The 20323-nt window shown below is 39.8% G+C and overlaps 1 protein-coding gene across 4 annotated transcripts in view; it reads right to left on the bottom strand.

The window, feature by feature from the left end:
• Positions 1 to 20323, bottom strand: part of CNKSR2 (connector enhancer of kinase suppressor of Ras 2) — a 183588-nt gene that overhangs the window by 104846 nt on the left and 58419 nt on the right. For all 4 annotated transcript variants that reach the window (XM_063126460.1, XM_063126462.1, XM_063126463.1 and 1 more), the window contains exons 5-6: positions 13254 to 13295; positions 5931 to 6050 (exon numbers count right to left, since the gene is read on the bottom strand). In XM_063126460.1, the coding sequence (XP_062982530.1) occupies positions 5931 to 6050; positions 13254 to 13295 (162 nt within the window). The remainder of the gene's footprint in view (positions 1 to 5930; positions 6051 to 13253; positions 13296 to 20323) is intronic.

Raw genomic sequence — 20323 nt, 5'->3', positions numbered from 1 at the left:
ATGTGCATCTTTCTTTAATATAATTTTTCAGTATTTTGAAGCAAATATCAAGTTATGCAATGTAAAGAGTAAAATATAATCCATTTCAGCTGGCCGTAACAAACTTTAAATAACAATGAGAATGTGCAACTGGTGTGATTTAGTTTGAGAAGCATTTTGAATAGGTACTGCATGATTTAATAACAGATATTCACAAATTCAGCCACTGTTTACAAGTATAATAACAACTTTATGAAATATCTTTGGTCTAAATAACATTCTACAATCACCAAACATTCTCATATCACAATAAAACGTGATTTGGTATGTAGAATGTTTTAAAGCATGGTATTGGATCTTTGCCTACAAAGGCAAAAGAAAAAATTGTGAAATAAAATCTTGCTTCCCAAATGCTAACTGGGGAGGGAGCAGGGAATCGTGGGAAACATATTTGAAGTGAGAGCAGTAAATTAAAAAAACTGAACAGGATAATCATTTATTCCAAAGATACACTATTTTGACATTTTTAATAAATATTTCAAAATGCACAACATAAAATACTTCAAGAAAAAACTTTGTTACATATTAGTAGAATGTATATACTTATTGCAGGATAGAGAACATCTAAATTCACGCTTATCAGTTTTCTCAAAATATATGGAGTAGAGATGGACAAATATATCAGTCTTGTTTCTCTCATATTCAGATTTTTTTCCATTCCAAAATAAATGTTAAGTAGAAAAGTAAATTGAGCCAGATATCCCACTTTAAACTTTCTATTCTATAAAATAAATAATCAGAATCGATACATCTGAGTAGACAGGCACAGGATAACACCGCTAGAAGATTTTTATATAGAGAACACAATCAGTCAAAAACATGTTAATTAAATTAGCAGACATTTGCTTAGAAAGGATGCTTGTGTTAACGACAAAACTGCATTGTGAATGGTCACTGTGCTTATTTGATATACATTTAAGAGCAATCCTAAGTGAGCAGGGTGTGTGACAAGTTGTCCACTCATCCTAAAGCCCTTCTGGTCCATATTAGCCAGGGCAGGAGATTTGGGGGTGGGGGCATTGTCTCTTGCCTTTTTTCTCCTCCAGAAGTTTTTTTTAAAAAAATTCCCTCCTGTTGGTTTAAACAGGAAGGAAAATACCTATGCCATATTGATACCTATGCTGGAGTAATTCAGGATTCTGATCTTCAAGGGAATGAAAGCTTTCTCTATCCCATTCCTGGCATGCTTTATTTTGGGTTTTACCACTGGCAGACGTACTGCAGGAAGTAGAACTACACGCATGAAGTTTATTTCAGGCAAATCAGGGCAAATATGACCCTTCTGCCCAAGGAGGAATAATTCTTTCCCATTATAGCCACTTCCACTAAGTAGATCTGGAAAGTAAGACTGCTATTTTAAGCTTTAACATAACTGTTACAGTCCTTTTCCCCCTATATATTTTCTCTTTGACTGTATATATTTTTTATACCTATACCTATATAACTGCTAACTGAAAATAACACTTCATCTAATGAAGTGGGCTCTAGTCCATGTCACAATAAGTTTATGTCACAATAACAGTGTTAGTTTTTAAAGTGTCAAAAACAGTCTTTGTTATTTTTCCGGGATAAGAGTTACCTGTGAGGCCGACTCACCTCACTCCACCTGGTGTTTCACGGCCCGGGGGAGGGAGTGAAACGGGAAGGCCTCCCCTCCCCAAAAGGGGTAGGCCTGGGGGTGGTGATCACCCAGACACCACACTCCAAGCATAGAATGCTTCATCCAGTACAAAACACCTAGCTAGTTGCTGGCGTAGATTAGGGCCCGCCCAGTTTTCCTTTGCAGATCTTCAATAAATGTGGCCCAAATTTGATACCGTACTTATTTGTCTCATCTCTTTATTCCCCCCTCCTTTCACCTGGAATAACAGTGTTAGTTTTTAAATTGACAAAACCAGCCTTTGTTGATACTTTTCCGGAAACAGACTAAAACAGCTAACCCATCACAATTTTACTAGTTAAAATAATTCTATATCATATCTCAGGATAGGATATGATTTACTAGCTGAGAAGCTAGTAAATACCTACCCATCATTTCCAGATTCTTCAAATAGGTTCCCCACCCCCTTCCAAAAAAAGTGGGAAGGTAGTTAATGACCAAAAGATATTACAATAAGTTTGGAACTTTGTTAAAGGATTCTGCTCATCAAAAAGTTTCTAACTTTTTTTTTTTTTGGAATTTTACACTTTACATGATGAAAGATTTAAAATGTCTGGAACCAAGGTTTGGGGCTTCAACTTCTAAGAATCCTATGGATGCAGGTCTATCCAAATTAGTCCAAAGTTTTTAATACTCTCTAATTTAAAGCAGAAGCATTTTAAATTTCTGGTTTGGTGGTAGTTGACACTTAAGAAATTGGAAAGAATGTGTCATGCTTTAGATTGTTGTGTGGTGCCTATAAAACAATGCAATAGAATGAAATGTAGAAATGGTTTCTAATTTAATAACAGCAGCAAAACTTCGAATAGCGCATACAGAAACCTCCAGATCTGTCAAGCCAAGTTAAGTGTATTGTAAAACAAACAAACCAACTAACTAACTAAAAAAAACCAAAAAACAGAAAAGCTGATAAATCTGACAAGGCTATTTACATAGAATAAAGGGCACAATCCTATGAAGAGAGTCAGCAGCTTTGGAGATTGGAGACTGCTGAGCATCCAATGCACAGCAGGCAGAGCACAAAGGCGATCCTTGCTTCTGTGCCCCAGCCGCTCTTTATTTTCGGTAGACGGGCAATTTTGCCCATCTAGTCATGGTGCTTCTGAGCAGGAAGTCCAAAAGAATAGTGAAGTTTGGTTGCTTGGTATTTCCTTAGAGCCTTTTCTGAACCCAACCCAGAACTGATTCCATCTTTCTCTTTCTGTTCAGAATATTTAACTTAGATTCCTGCCTGGATTTGAGTGTTCAGAGTCCAATCGAGGTTTTATCAACATGACAGAAACCACTTCTGCCTTTTCCATCTACATTCCAGCCCTCTGGATGACACTGAAAACTAAATAGGGTTGCTGGTAAGTACTGAATTCAGACAAAAGTAATGTAATGATTCTTGGCAGGTTCCATGACCTAATGGGAGTAAGGACATAGTAATTAAGGCTATTCAGCCTGCCTCTTCATTTAGGCCCCTGCAGGCATTTGGACCTCCTGGATCCTGCTACAGAGAGGCTCTGATGAAGCAGATAGGAATTTTTAAAAAATAAAACCTTGTTTCTTCCCACGCATGAAACTCAGCAAGCAACAAATTCAATCAATAACAACATGCCAGCTAAATTCATATTTCTAGAATCTAAATGGCAGAAACACACACCAAATTATAATTGAATCAGTCAATGAAAAATCTGCCCTACTGGCCCACCAACCAATTCTTAGATCTCTGTCCAGCTGGAAAACCTCTGCAAATTAATCACGTTTAATGAATCTGGAAGCTTTTTAGCACTTTAAATACTTTTCTTGCCTCCTTCTTAAAATTCTGCAGGCTATCTTACCTCAGGCTTTGCACACAGCCTATGAATCCCTCATACATTAGCCAACTATCATAGCATATCCCCAGTAGCATGCATATTGTACAAAATTATCCAGTGACATTTTAAAAAATGCAAATGGCACACTAAATTAATAAAGACTACCATCCCAAAAATGTTTGTAGGAATTAAAAATATATAGAGCACTTCAGATATAAAAAGATAAAAATCTAAGATGCATCCATTAAAAAAATGAGTATTTCACTCATTTCCTGCCTTCTTCCTTCTTTTCCCACCTATAATTTTTACCACCTATAATTCAACCATTCCTTAAAAAAAAAAAACATTTGTAAGAAACCTTTATTTTCCTTCATTTCTCATTTCTATTCTTGTTCCCATACTGCCAACAGTTATGACTCTCACCTTGGCTTATCTGTCTTTGTTGCCTGTATCTTCTTTTTATTTTATCTTCTTTGTAATTTATTTCCCTATTGTTGCCATGATTTCCATTTTGGCAACAGTAAGCTTATAAATGATACATACAATTTTCAGATAAATCAAAACTGTATAGGAATTTTGATAACACAGAGCCTTTGCTTACATTTCCTTTGTAAGAAATTCTGGAATACCATTTCAAAATCATGAAATATCCATAATAGCATGCAGGATTTGAAGAACACACTTTTATAGTAATGCTTATTGCAAACACCAAGCAGTTTATATAAACAAAACTCAAGAAACATTTTTCAATGATATGTTTAGAAAACAGTTTATAATTATTCAACTCACTACTTCACAGAATCACAAAATAATGTGTTTCAGCAGGAAATAAGTAACACTAGACCCTGCTCTAAAGAGGGAACAGTCTACAAAATAGAGTTAAAAATGGCTTATTCAAAGGAGTTAATTAAAAATCTGAAAATACAAGGGTAAACACATCTTGGATCTGTAATAGTTCATAAAGTCCAATTAAGAGACATAGCATTACTGAACCATACACAGTACAACCAAATAACGAATAACCAGTTCCATGCACTGAGAATCTCACCATCTAAACAGGCAAACAGCAGGAAAACAACAGAGGCTTGAAACAGATAAATTTACAATTAAAGAAAATGGTTTTGGTCACCTCTCAAAGGACACTTCTGGAAGAAGAAAACTATTAAAGGAAAATTGAATTAGGAAAGGTTTATGGCTACCCAGTGAAATCATGTTAGGAACAACAACTGCAGCTAGATGATGTTATGACAGATGAGATGGAAGAAACATCAGACAGTGGCCTTGAAAATGCAATGTTGGCAAATACAAGATTAAGAATGAAGGACTGTAGAGCAGTACAGTAGGAGGGCAGGGCAGGGCGGGGCTGAGTGCACCAAGTCTAGACACATTTAGAAAAATATTTAAATGTATCAAGTCTTAAAAGAAACCTTTTAAATGACACAGAAAAATATCCATTAAAATAAAATGTTTAGTGTTGCATCAAGTTATATGTTATATGTAAGGAATCCAGGAAACAGGCATAATTCATTGCAAACAAGTTGATTGGATTTATACCACCAACCTTTGGAGGAAAGTAACAACAACAACAACATTATCAATATACCCAGAACAGATAAACAAATTTATTTCTATTTGGCACCATTGTTTATAAGAAAAACAATTCACATAAGTTAACCAGGATTCTGTCCTACATTATGTAATCTATATGGAAGGTTTCTATTTAGGCCAGCTGTAAGCTCTTCCTTTGTAGCTAGTTATCAGATGCAATGAAAATTAACAACCAGATCCTGAACACATTAACACTGAAGCAAGTCCCACTAACTTTAGTGAATATGATGATTCTGTTCCATGAGTAAACACCTGAATTTATTCCACTATGGAAACAAAACGGGACACAGGTTTTTAAGCTTACTTCCAAATGTGTTCAAGATCATGGTCAAGTGAACTAACCTCTTCTCCAAGCTTTACAGAAAATGTCTTCCATAAATCATAAAACTATTATAAGTCAAGAATACCACAAACCTGATTCTAGAATTTAAACCTGAGAACCAACTCTTGGATACAAAAAACAAGAACACTAAGGCCATAGCTAGACCTAAGGTTTATCCCAGGATTGTCCTGGGGTCAAACCTGTTCATCTAAGTGCCACACAGGGCATCCAGCGTTCAGGCAGGGACGAACCCGGGATGATCCTGGGATAAACCTTAGGTCTAGCTACAGCCTAAGAGGTAGTTTTTAACTGGTACATTTACAACATTTCAGTAAGAATTTTATATGATGGTTACTGAAATATTGTGTTGTAGCTAGCTGCCTGGAAAACATAGCTATGAAGAAAAGGACCAAATAAGAAAAGATGCCAAATAAAGGTCTTATTCAGAGAATTCATTGCTTTTATCCTGGATGACAGTTTTGATTAACTCCGTACATCTTACCAGCCCTTCGCTTGGTTTGATGTTTGCTAGCTGGATCACTTCCAGGTGAGCAGATTGAGACACAAGAGGATCAGATGAGAGTGAGATTATATGGTCACAGACGCTGGATAGAGTCTTACACTAGGGGAGAAAAAAGCAAGCACATTTTCCATTAATAACCAAGAAACTTGAAAAGTAATAACATAGAGAATAGTTATCAGGCATAACCTTAAAAAATACAACACCTCCAACATGTCTGTACTAGTTCTTGTTTTCACAGTGGTAGCATGTAAGAAGGAAAGAAGGCTTAAGGGCCCCTCCATTTCTTCAGAAAGACTGATCCTAACTTATATTTTCCTTCAGGTTTTCCTGTGCAGTCAATTTGAACAGAACAGGTACGAGCTACTATAGCAATGTACTATCCACAAATACTTACATTTTCATTTTCATATCTCACTATCTTTCATATCTCACTATCTCATAATCCTCGTGATGAAAAGTATTCAAAAATTCATATCACAGTATGAGTGTATATTATGAGCTTCTAAAAATTTAATTGCCTTTCTCAGTACTCTTAGACATAAAACACATGTAACTGTTAAAAACAAAATGGTCACCAAAGTAAGGAAATCTCATTATTTATACTGAGGGGAGCGGTAGCGGCTTTTGGTTTAGGGAATCACAAACACTGTTAATAGTAAATACTGACTGTGTAAAGATGGGAAATCAATGAACTAGTAATAGTGGTTCCTTTCATTAAAATGCCACTCCTAACAGAATATATACAATATAACTGCACATGTAAAAACAAATAAACATACAGATTGCAGAAGGTTACTATCTATTACAGAGATTTTGAGATAGTAGGGGGGGATCTACACTATTGCTTTTAAAGCGCTTTAAAGCACTTTGAAAACGTTTTGAAACCTGTATATGCAGTGTGTCCTGGGCCCCAACAGTTGTCAAACTGTTATAAAGCGCTTTAAAGCGCTTTAAAGCAGTAGTGTAGATCCCCCCTAGGTTAGCAAGCAGAAGCCCCATTACAAAGTTCTTAAATAGCAAATTTTCACAACCAATCTATATTGCAAGGAACAGATGTTGCAAAGGAAAACATCCCTTCTCAAATGAAAATGATGCAGAGATGTCTTCCTTTCACTGTTCCATCCATTTACAGGAATAGCTTAAGTATGAAAAATTAACTTGAAGCCCATTTTCATGATGGCCCAAACAGAACATAATCATGCAAATGCTATATATCCCAAAGACCTCTTAATTTGAAACCAAGCCAGATTGCTCACAAATTATAACAGAAATAGAATATATTTAAATATGAGGTAAGCCAGGACATACTTAGGAGTATCATTTAACCCTCTCATGAATGTTTTCTGCACAACTCTTAACATGTAGCAACTAGGATAGTCAAATACTGAAACTTTTTTCTCATCTTCATAAAATATAAATATTGCAGCACCCTACTTATCACAGTGTGCAGAATGTAATGACAATAGGAATCAAAGTGTTCTGTTTGTGGTTGCATGAAGGAAAACAGTTCTGGGAATAACAACTACACTAGAGATGCTAGAATATAGTGAGATCTGTGCTGTTTTACTTCTGCAGAACTATGACCATCAACAGAATCAGTAGAAACGTAAAGAAATTTGTATCCAGGGTTAGACACTTTTTAGGGTAGTTGCTTTTCCTTATGTTCTATGGGCCAATAGTGGGATATTCCTCCTCTTCCTCCTTCAAGGAGATGTCTCAGTCTAGTTTTAGGCTGGTCCTTATTTTCTCCCAGAAAAGTAGTTGGTTTCTGCCCATGAAAACCAGATAACTGGAAATTTTTAAATGTCAATGCTAATGACAATACACTTCCTACCATTAGGACCAATATTCTTAATTCTCTATGCAAAGGTGACAAATAGGAGTGGGTGGATTCCCATTTACTTTTAGTTAATTTAGACAAATGGATTGCAGGATGAGTAAATAAGGAAGTATGACCCTTTTGTTGAACTTTAAACATATTTTCTCATTTCTTGCAGCCATATTAGCAGATAAGATACTGATTTTAGCTAAGACTGCATTGTAACATACACAAACTGTTGCATAACTGGTGAGGCAATAGTTCAATGGATTCTAATTCAACAACACAGAACATTGGATCCAAAGCCAAATGTAGAGCATACGGAATATTATTTCCTAAAGCCTTTGCTTTATCAAGAAATTGTTCACCATACAATCTCAGAACTCAAATACAGAAGGCTGTTACGTCCATCTCAGCTTATTGATTTATGTTATTTTGTCAAAGGTTGTTTGTTGGGAGCTTTTAAGTAGGGTCTCACGTGAAATAAGTAAAGTAAGATGAAACAACCACTCCAAGTACATAATGCTAATGTACTTAAGACTGCTAATATGTAAACTCAAATATCTCTTGTCTTTTCAGTCTCCTACAAGACTGAATAGCTGGAATTTCTTATCAACAGATGTTCTAATTTCTGTTTTATCACAGAGACCCCAAAGCATGTACATATAGGCAACTTTCCCACCCACCTTAAAAAAAAAAAAAAGTTCTGGGATAACTCAACTTTCCTTAATTGGGACTGAAAACTTCATCCAAAAAAAGTATCTCTTATGTTGTTGCACAGCACTTCTGCAGGAGTTTCTCCTTTTATTCAAGGATATAAAACTGTTCTGTTCTAATTCTACAGGCTTTTGCCTTTATCTTATATTCAGTACAAAATAACCTGACACGCACCCTTATTACCAACTGTTCACACAGCAGCAAGAACCAAGTACCACTGCATAATAGCGCTATGTAAGTTTCTTACAGTAAGGAAAAAATCCCTTTACTGAAGATTTCCACCCTAGACCTGCTCTTGGAGTTGTACAGAGAAAATGTGATTCCATCGATTCTCCTGGATAGCTCAGCAATATTTGATACTACTGACCATGGTATACTTCTAGGCCAGTTTGCTGGGATAAAGACTGAGGGCCTTGCTAAACCCTGCCGGATAAGCCGGCAGGGAGGCGGGGCGACGGCGCGTTAACTTTAGCGCGCCCCGCCCCGCCTCCTAGACGGCCGATGCGCAGTGACGACGGAAGCCCTGCGTCGGCCATTTTTTTGTTTTGTTAAAGGGGCCGTGTGCGCCCCGAAGACTGCGGACAAGGTTTTTTAAAAAAATTAAGCCCCCTGCCCCCTCTTTCCCCGCCCTCCCTCCTCCTCCCTCTCCCGTGTCGCCCTGTGCCAGCCCTCCCTCCCCTCTCCCATGTTGCCTTGTGCCAGCCCTCCCTCCCCCTCGTCGCCCTGTGCCAGCCCTCCCTCCCCTCTCCCATGTTGCCTTGTGCCAGCCCTCCCTCCCCTCGTCACCCTGTGCCAGCCCTCCCTCCCCCTCGTCGCCTTGTGCCAGCCCTCCCTCCCCCTCGTCGCCTTGTGCCAGCCCTCCCTCCCCCTCGTCGCCCTGTGCCAGCCCTCCCTCCCCTCTCCCATGTTGCCTTGTGCCAGCCCTCCCTCCCCTCGTCACCCTGTGCCAGCCCTCCCTCCCCCTCGTCGCCTTGTGCCAGCCCTCCCTCCCCCTCGTCGCCTTGTGCCAGCCCTCCCTCCCCCTCGTCGCCCTGTGCCAGCCCTCCCTCCCCCTCGTCGCCCTATGCCAGCCCTCCCTCCCCCTTGTCGCCCTGTGCCAGCCCTCCCTCCCCCTCGTCGCCTTGTGCCAGCCCTCCCTCCCCCTTGTTGCCCTGTGCCAGCCCTCCCTCCCCCTCTCCCGTTTCGCCCCCCGGGACCCCCCCCGGCCCGATGGGCACAGCACTCAGCGCTGTGCCCAGTCCGTGGCTTTTTGCGGATACTCGCGAGTGAGTAGCCGCAAAAAGCCACGGAAGTCGCTAGACGTTCCGGAGCCCCGGCCTCAGGCCAGAGCTGCGGAAAAGGTGCGCCATAAGCGACTTTGCTTATGGCGCGTTAAGGGAAGCTTTAGTGCGGCCTGGGGCCGGATTCCCCTGTGCATCAAGTGCACGCACAGCAGGGAAACCGGCCCTCAAAGCGCGCTAAGGCCTCGTCTAGCAAGGCCCTGGGAGAGATTTTTTTGCGGTGGAAAAGTTGGTCCCAGATAGTGGGGCTGGGAACTATTCCTCTCCATGACCACAAGGTACTGCTTTTCAACAATTCATGAAGCCACTGTTTGAGGTCATTTGGAGGTCTGGGCTGAAGTGTCATTAGCCGATGACACTCCACTCTCTTTCTTGTTTCTGCCCTCTTATTCTGGTGAGGCACAGAGATTTTGAACCCGTGTCAGTGGGGGTGGGGGGAAACAACCAGAAATCTAATTCTGGAACTACTATTGGTTGGGTGTTCTGATTACTTGGGTGGTTTATTTTAGTTTTGTCCATTCTGTGAGCAGTTAGCCTACCTTATGCTACATTTTACCTCTTGTTCTTTCATATATCTGCATTCCTATTTGGACAGCACTGTTTTTAAATGTAGATTGTTAAGAACTGCATGTAACAACTACGGTCCTCCTCTTTATTGGCCACATCCCTACAGCTAAATTCCTGCACAACTTTTATATATGTTGTAAATATTATGTGAAACCTAAGACGCGATCGCCTGCTTCCATGCAAAAATCCATGATTTAAGCTCATGAAGACCCAAGAACAGATATTTACTTAGTAATAAGTACTTTGCTTTTACAGCTTTGACAATAAGCTGATTTGAGCACCAAGTCCAGTGAATTCTTAATCCACTCAAGGCTGACAAGTGTTATGAGGTACTAGTAGATGCAGCAGACTTTTGATAACCAGCTTTAACTCAAGTAAACAGAAAACTGTGTATAAAATGTTCTTTCTATACTGCTTGACTTCTCTCCTACAAGGGAGAATTGTTCTTCATCTCTGCCAGAATGAATTTCCTCCGTCTTTAACTAGTTGTTTCAGTATACTGACTCTGCTCTGGCTGTTTCAATATTTTGTATAACAAGCATCTGATAGCACATAGCATAGTTATGATAACTTTGGAAGTATTACAGAAATGCTGGATATTTTACAAAATTAATTCATTTTTGTGCAGAATAACTCTCTCCTTACATATGGAATCTGAAGAGAACAAACAATGATTTAATGCTATTCCAGGGATTTGTAATATGGAGACATGGGCCCCAACTGTGGGCCCCAACAGTGTCAACTGTTGGGGTCCATTGACACATACCATACACTGCTTTCATAACACTATATCCTGCTTGGTGTGGCTCCTGCCTTTTATATACTGCTTTCACGGTCCAATATCCTGCTTGGTGTAGATTAAGCCACAGTGTCAAGTGTCTCAGGGTATCAAAGTGAGGATTAACTGGACCAGGATTAACTGTTGTGCAAACAAAACAAGCTTTCTAAAAAGAAACAAGGAAACCCAAATTCAAGTCTGAAGGACCTGTTGGTAAGCCTGCTGATATTGTTTATTCATAGCTGGATGATGGTCAATAAACTGAAACTGAAGCCCTGTGGGTGAGTGGTTCATGAGTCTGGGAGAAAGATCAGGTTCGTAGTTTGGGGGTACGCCTAGATCCATCATTGTCACTGGAGGCCCAAGTGGCCATGGCAGCTCGGAGTGCCTTTTATCAGCTTTGACTTGCTTGCCAGCTACAGCCTCTCCCAGACAGGGATAGCTTGGCAATGGTGGTATAGGCATTATTAACCTCAAGACTGGATTGCTGCAGTGTGCTCTATGTGAGGTTGCCCTTATAGCTGATCCAGAAGCTGAAGCTAGTACAGAATGCAGCAGGTCGGCTGCTGTTGGGAATTTCCCCTTTTCAGCATGTAACTCCTTTGCTGAGAGAATTGCAATGGCTGCTTATTCACTATCGGGACAGGTTTAAGATTTTGGTACTAGTGTACAGAATTCTAAACAACTTGGGACCAGGATACCTATGGGAGCGCCTTCTATCTACCCAGCCACTAAGGTCATCTGAGGGCATGTTCCCTGTGATTCCACACAGACCTATGGTCCGAATGGAATCCACCAAGAGGACACCCTTCAGTGTGGTGAACCGCTCCCTATGGAACTCCCTGCCTTTGGAGGTCAGGTAGGCACCAACTTTGTATTCTTTTCAGTGACTCCTGAAAACATTGTTCCAAGAAGCTTTCCTGGAATGACCAACCGTGATTCAATGTGTACTTTGTTCTGTTAAAGTGTAATTTTTATGTGATGATTTTATTCTCATTTTATTCTGTTTTTATTCTATTTGTTCAACGCTCCAAAATCTTTGGATAAGGAAAGGTAGATAAATATTATAAATAAATGAATGAATAAATAAATAGCACAGCTCCAGCCATCTAATACAACAGAGGCCTGCAACTGAAGTCTGGCCTACAAGTAACTTAAGGGTGAGTTCAAGCCACCTTATAGTACTCTGAACTGCAGTCATGGCTACCCTGTCCTCATCATGCTTCCAAATAGCACCTGCAGAATTGGATTTTCAGCATAATGAACACTGGCCTCTATGGATAAGTAGATCTCAGAGATTTCCTCAGACCTAGGCTTGGATAAACAACCAGAAGACAAACCAGAGTACCCTTTTATGCTATGAGCCCAGCAGCAAAAAACATAAACCTATCTAGGGGACTCACAGAAGCTCAGATGAAATAATTCAAATTAGTAAAAGGAGAATTAGATAAACAGTTCTTACCAGCAATATCATTTTTCAATGGGCCTGATTTCAAAAGCACAAGCAAGAGCAAGAAGATTCAGCATCTAACTTTATCATGGCCCTATATGTCCTAATCTAGCACTGTGGATATAGTGAACTTAGTAAGGAACTCACCCAGGATAGGCTAGTAGTAGGGCTTCAGACAACCACCTTTCTGAGACACTACAAAAATTATCATGCTAATCCAAGGCCAAGATCCTCAGACCTCCAGTATAAAGAAACAACAGGTCCTCCTCTGGAACAACTTTAAATAGGATATCACAATCAAAACCAGAGAGAGTGGTAGGTGTATGCCTTGAGTACTCCATACAAATTACAAAACTAGACCCCAATAAGCAAGCTCTTGAACATTAGTTGGTGAAGGTCCTAGAAACACACACACACACACACACACACACACACACACACACACCAGAAAGCCCATGGTGTTGCTTGTCACCCCATGCAAAGCATGTCTAGCTTAGGACACAATGTGTAAGAACTGTCAAAAATTATGTTGCTGTATGCTGTCCAAAATTGTTTTTTCAACAGTTCTCCAAGAAGAGAGCTGTAACAAAATGTAAATAGTTTACCAAGGCTCTGTCAAAGGAGTACTATTACTTGGAGAACTGAGTTTGCTACTAGTATATATGATGATGATTATACAAATACTACTCACCACGTGAAGTATTTTGTTCTCTGTTTCATATACTGTGCAGTCCTAAAAATACAAAATCAACAGAGATTAATTTAAGTAAATTAAATAACTTTAGAAAAACTGTTTGCTTTTTAGTGTCTTAGGGACATAGCTAAATTTATAAGCATGATCAAAACAAGCCACCATGGTGTAAACAATCCTCAAATAACCCTAGAACATGCCATGCCACCCAGGTTCGGATGACATGATAAGCCACAGATTATGCAAATCATACCCAGCACTGCACCAGAGTTTATAACAACCCACCATGGCTTGTTGAAGTCACAGACTGGCTTGTTTTGATCATGCGAATTGAGTCAGTGAGTTCTATATTCACAGTCTTATAAAAACATTTCCTCTGAATTCTGACAAAATGGCATAACATTTGAGTAGATTGTTCTGAAATTGTTTAATCTCTGAATATTTATGGCGAAGCTGTCAATGTCCTTATTGTTCGTCAACCGGGGATTGCTGGTCATTTCTTGTGGTTTAGAGTGGCATGTCGTGCAAATCACATCACCTACATACTGATTTATTCATGTAAAAGAAATAACTTTTCTAAATAACTGGAACAAGTGACAAATTAAACAGAAAAGAATATAAAATGGAAACAAGATTTTTCCCATTTCCTTGGAATGCATGACACTGGATTTCAGGACCATTTGGTCCTGGAAACTTGTATGCTATATAAAAGCATGTCTAGTCTGACTTTTTCTGGCAGAAGAAATAGAACTAAACCAGCTGCCAAAGCTGTATTCACAACCATATTTGTTATCCACTAAGAACTGTAAGCATGGATTTACATGCAACACAATATTGATTCAATAGGAGGGTCTTCACACCTCAAGAGTGGCTTGCTAGGTGGGAGGGGTTTCTTTCACTCATGCAGCTCTGGATGCAACCTAGCATTATTTTGAGCTTTTTCATGTTTCCATTAAAATGGTCCTGCAAATATTCAACTAACATACTACTGCAAGTGGTAGTGTTTATAGTTACTTCTTTTTCACTTTTAAATACTTCAGTCTAAGCAGTTAAAGTTCTTGAGAACAGTTCAACACTACAATTACCAAATTTCCTCTCCCTCTCACACATTTTGTGTTAATCAAAATTCATTGCTTAATGTTTCCATGAACAAGCTGAACAAGGAAAGAAAAGAACATGAAATCACCCACCGCCAAGCTGTACTGCTCCCACACATCATCATAACTATGTGCAACAAAGACATGATTATTCCCCTAACCAGAACTCCATTACCGCAGAATATTTTGTTTCAACTCATTTTCACTCCAAATATTTCAAGTGCACAAAATTTAACTTAATCTAGGTACTTAATATGAGATTAGCCCAAATAATTGTACTTTATTTGAAAAACCTTATATTTACTACAAACTACTGCTATTCTGTTTTTGTTGTTAGAAGGCATTGTGACTTCCCACATAGGATAAGAAATATTTGCTCATTTTAACCTGGCCACAAAGCTTCACAAAGGATGGTTAAGCAAGTTCACTCCTTTATGCTATGGGGAAAGAAGCCACACATGTTTATAACTGGAAGGAACTCTCTCTGCATTCAGGAAGGGGGTCAAGATGGATCTTTTTAATTTTCCTTTCTTGTTATTTTTATGGTTTTTAAGGTTGTTTTTAACTTTACTATGTCTTTATTTGTTTATGATTTCTGTTTTCTGAATTTCTGGTTAGTTCCAGAAAGACAGTAAGGAAATGCAATAAATAAGTGAATAAATAATTTCTTCACCTTTGCTGAAGAGTGCCACAAGCTCTAAAGTTCAGAGGTACTGTTGAATCATTTGTTAGGGTTTTCTGGACAAAGAGCTTTCTGGAAGAATGCAGCTAATAGAGACCTATCACAAAGCCATAGGAATGGCAAAAACCCTGGGTTGTCACTACATGGAAAAGCTGCCTGTTACATCTGCCTGTAACAATGAATTAATATCTTTGCAACATTAGCAGTATACCTAAGGTGTTTTTTAAAAAAAATGCTAGTAAAGCAAGTCATAGGATTAAGCTATTCTTGTCATACATATGTTACCTCTTTCCTTTATTCTCCCCCGGTCTTTATTATATATACTCAAAGATAAGCACTGGGTCAGTACTTGCTTTGAAATAGATGTTATGAAAGGCACCCCTTTTGATTGTGATCTAAATATCTAGATTCTTCCAGCCCTCAACTCAGTCAGCACTTCACAATTCTTTTGGACTTTCACCTTTATTATTTAAACTTCATTGTTTTATTATATAAAAAGATTGTTAAAATCCTTTTATTTCCAAATTCTTCTACTCTTAAAAGCAGTATAATGCAACTGAAGGGAATTAAATCTTAGCAATTTAAATACAACTGCTTCAGTTTCACTTTCGCCAGTTTAAGAAACTGTGATGCTTGTAACCATGGGAACTACATACCTTCGAAGAAAATTACACGTTTTGCTAGCATAAATAATTCAGAATGGATGCTTCGACGAAGCTTCAAAACCAATACAAGTGTCCACAGGTAGTGCCTTAAATCTAGGGTGGAATCGTCACACTCCCAGCGCTTGTGAGAAATGTGGTATGCTATGATATTGCCACTTGATGATAACTTTTATGTTTAAACCTGTGTTTAGGAAGTTTTAAGGATGTTTTAATCATGTATGCTATGTTTTTAATCAGTTTTTAATGTTTTTTATATTCACTGTTGTTCCCCACCTCGATCCAAGTGGAGAGGTGGGTAAGATGATGATGATGATGATGATGATGATGATGATGATGACGATGATTATCATCATCCTGGGATTTTGTCTGCAAATGAAATTTTGTTTAGTAAACAATGAACTGAATTCTCAGATTATACTTAACACAATGGTGGGTCACGTGGAATGGGGGAGGAAAGTGCACAGGGCCAACATCAGACTCCAGTAGGCCTCTGCATATTGCCAGTTGCCTACCACCCAGCCACCACTTGCACATTACCCCAATGCCTGCCACCACCACGCTATGGGGCCAGCCCTCGCTCCTCCTTTTTTTAAGCTGGTGAAGGCAGCCTGAAAGCCCTGTGGCACAGCATTTTAAAAGAAAAGGTTTTAAACTAACGTTTTGAGTAGCAGCAATCTGAACCAATCAGACACTACCGCGGGGGGGGGGGGGGCAAAGAGGGAACAGGCAGTCTTTCTGTCACTCACATTTCATATTTTTGTAAATGTTTATTAACTTTTTTTAATGCAAATCGTTGCCAAGTTAAATGTAATTTTACCCCTTTCTTAAATAAGCTTACACACGATCATTGATAATGTTATTAATCACGTTTTCTGATTATTTATTTATTTATTTCATTTTGATACTGCCCAACAGCAAAGGGTCTCTTGGCAGTTCACAAATAATGACTTAATAGTTTCTATTTACAAGCAATTCTAAGGAACTTGCAACTGCTAAGACTAGTTTGCCACCTCTGCCTATTTTAAGAATTAAAAAAAAAATCCAAGCTTTACGTTCAACAAAAGAAAACATTTCTAAACATCATTGTTACATAGCTAAGTTTGAATACGTGATGCCAAAACACTGAAGTACATTCCTCAGTGCCAAACAAAAATAAATTATGAAATGTAATCTTAACACTATTAGTTCCTATATGACTCCAGAAATCTGAACAAACCAGTTCAACATCTTTTAGCCTCAAGTTCTCAAGCCTGTCTTGTGACATATCCATAGCACTAGGAAATGTATGTTCTTCTGCTTTTTTTTAAGTTTTAAGGTAAAAATCATTCCCAATATAGAATCAAATATAAGACACATAAGAGAAATACAGGAGGCATATCCAATCTTTCTCCTTTAGCATATTCGTATACATGCAACCATTGTAGAAAATGCTCCTACAGGTGTACCATTTTTCTAACTGTGTGAGTATACAGCCAAGTATGCTCTACTCACAACAGCAGCAACCGACAGGCACGGCTATACACTCATTCTAGCTAAAGGGCTATTATGCCTTTATGCCAGCAGGACCAACTGCTAGCTCAATGGAGGAGATAGTTCTAAAAGCAACCCGAAATTGGTGGAAATGCTCATTCCCAGAACGGGGCAGATCAGTGGAGCTCTCAGTCTCGTTGACCTGCCCCAGTCTGGATGTTTCACTGACCTGCCCCAATCTGGAAACAAAAATTTCTGGGTTTATTTTTAGAACCGCTAACCCCCCTTTGTGTAAGTGGTCAGTCCCGCTGGTGCAACACAATCAGCAGGAGCACAGCGCCCCCCTGGATACTGCCCAAAGGGTCCAGACCCAACCCACTAGCTCCTCCTTCACCAGTTGAGTCACATTCCAGATTATGCAAGGAAACCATGACAGGCTACATTGCTTCCTTAGTATATCCAACTAGAGACTAGCTCAGCCTTCCTAAACCAGTTGTAGTGCAACACATCTTGGGGGGGGGGGGGAGGATCAAATTGGGAAGGCTACTCTAGCTGCTAGAAGGTAATGTGGGTATCCTCCACTGGGGAAAGTTGACACTTGACTTTGTAGTGAGCGTGTCTCTCTGTGTGTGTGTGTCATTGGGAAAGCACCTGCATACAAATGTAATGGCTGTATCTGTATTTTTAATTATAAAAAAGCAAACTACAGCTTTAAGACTGTGATTCAATTGGGGAAACAGCAGGGGGGAGGTGTTAAACATGCCTTCTCTTCCAGTGCTCCTGCTCTGAGGAAATTCAGATTCCCTGTGTCTGTTTTAAAGGTTTTTTTAAAAAAAGTATAACACTGGGCACTCTATTAATGCCTGGTAAAGATGTCACTGGGTCCAACCAGTAAAGCCTTGATCACTTATCAAAGAACATGCTAACGTTGTCCCTATCTTCAAAAAGGGCAAAAAGGAGGAACCTGGGAACTACAGACCAGTCAGTCTGACATCCATCCCTGGGAAAATTCTGGAGCAGATTATAAAGAAGTCAATCTGTAAACACCTTGAAATCAATGCGGTGATTACTAGAAGCCAACATGGATTTGTCAAGGACAAGTCCTGTCAGACTAATTTGATCTCATTTTTTGATAGGGTAACCTCCCTTGTGGACTGTGGGAATGCTGTGGACGTCATATATCTTCACTTCAGCAAAGCTTTCGACAAAGTGCCCCATGATATTCTGATTAACAAACTAGCTAAAAGTGGGCTAGATGGAACAACTATTAGGTGGATTCAGTTGGCTACAGAATCGGACTCAAAGAGTACTTCTCAATGGAACCTTCTCAAACTGGGGAGAGGCAACGAGTGGGGTACCACAGGGCTCAGTCCTGGGCCCAGTGCTCTTCAACATTTTTATTAATGATTTGGACGAGGAGGTGCAGGGAACGCTTATCAAATTTGCAGATGACACAAAATTGGGTGGGATAGCTAATACCCCGAAAGACAGAAACAAACTTCAAAGTGATCTTGATAGACTGGAGTGCTGGGCTGAAAACAACAAAATGAAATTTAATAGAGATAAATGCCAAGTTCTACATTTGGGAAATAGAAACCAAATATACAGTTACAAGATGGGGATACTTGGCTCAGCAATACGACAAACGAGAAGGATCTTGGAATTGTTGTAGATCGCAAGCTGAATATGAGCCAACAGTGTGATATGGCTGCAAGAAAGGCAAATGCTGTTTGGGGCTGCATTAATAGAAGTATAGCTTCCAAATCACGTGAGGTACTGGTTCCTCTCTATTCGGCCCTGGTTAGGCCTCATCTAGAGTATTGCGTCCAGTTCTGGGCTCCACAATTCAAGAAGGACGCAGACAAGCTGGAGCGTGTTCAGAGGAGGGCAACCAGGATGATCAGGGGTCTGGAAACAAAGCCCTATGAAGAGAGACTGAAAGAACTGGGCATGTTTAGCCTGGAGAAGAGAAGATTGAGGGGAGACATGATAGCACTCTTCAAAACTTAAAAGGTTGTCACACAGAGGAGGGCCAGGATCTCTTCTCAATCCTACCAGAGTGCAGGACACGGAATCACAGGCTTAAGATAAAGGAAGCCAGATTCCAGCTGGACATCAGGAAAAACTTCCTGACTGTTAGAGCAGTACAACAATGGAATCTGTTACCTAGGGAGGTTGTGGGCTCTCCCACACTAGAGGACTTCAAGAGGCAGCTGGACAACCATCTGTCAGGGATGCTTTAGGGTGGATTCCTGCATTGAGCATGGGGTTGGACTCGATGGCCTTGTGGGCCCCTTCCAACTCTGCTATTCTATGATTCTATGCTTGACAGTAGGAGCAGGAATGCTGATTTGTGAAAACCTCAGCAACCAGCACAAGCAATTGCCAAAGGTGGCTAGGCAGAAGACTCCCAAGAGCAATATGTCCTGTATACAAAAAGAAAGGTTGAGCCCTATATTTTTCAGTGTATCCCCCATGCAAGGACATGATCGGGTTTCCCCTCGCTCCACATTAATTTTACACAAAGACATAAAAGCCTAAAACATAAAAGCCCATGTCATTATTTTTCAAATACAAATATGCTAATAGAGATCTTACAAAAATTACCATACCCCACTTCACAGCAGGTACACAATGTTGCTCTAATTTATTTTCATTGTCAACTGTGTTACTACAACACTACTGTATGACTTTCTCTTCTAGATACATATTTATCAACAGACAACCTAAGGAGATAAACAGTGTGGTACTTAACTGGTATTCATTGAGACATTCATTGTATTTGACATGCATTAAGTGGCTCTCCGAAGAAGGTAAACACGGCAATCTTCAGAGAACTGGCCAAACATGGGGATTTCAGCATTCGGCATCCTGAAATTCAGTTAAGTAGGAGGGAGCTATATAGGCAAGACGGTGTGCATTTGTCTGATGCAGGTAATGACCTTTTGTTGAGAGATTTGCAGAGGGAACTCACCCAAATAATTTTAGCTAGGTTTGGGGGGAGAGCATCTAACCAAGTTGCTTGATGTTCTCTGTGGCGCTAGGTACGGGCATCCAGAGTGGTGGGGGAATGGTGAGCATTCACTTGGCACTGTTCACAGTGACTGGTAAGTCCGAGGCTCCCAGCTTCGAGCCCCACGGCCTACCTGGGAGATA

Source organism: Elgaria multicarinata, chromosome 5, assembly GCF_023053635.1.
Source record: "Elgaria multicarinata webbii isolate HBS135686 ecotype San Diego chromosome 5, rElgMul1.1.pri, whole genome shotgun sequence".
In the NCBI taxonomy this organism is placed as follows: domain Eukaryota; kingdom Metazoa; phylum Chordata; class Lepidosauria; order Squamata; family Anguidae; genus Elgaria; species Elgaria multicarinata.
This window is presented reverse-complemented; position numbering and strand designations above follow the sequence as displayed.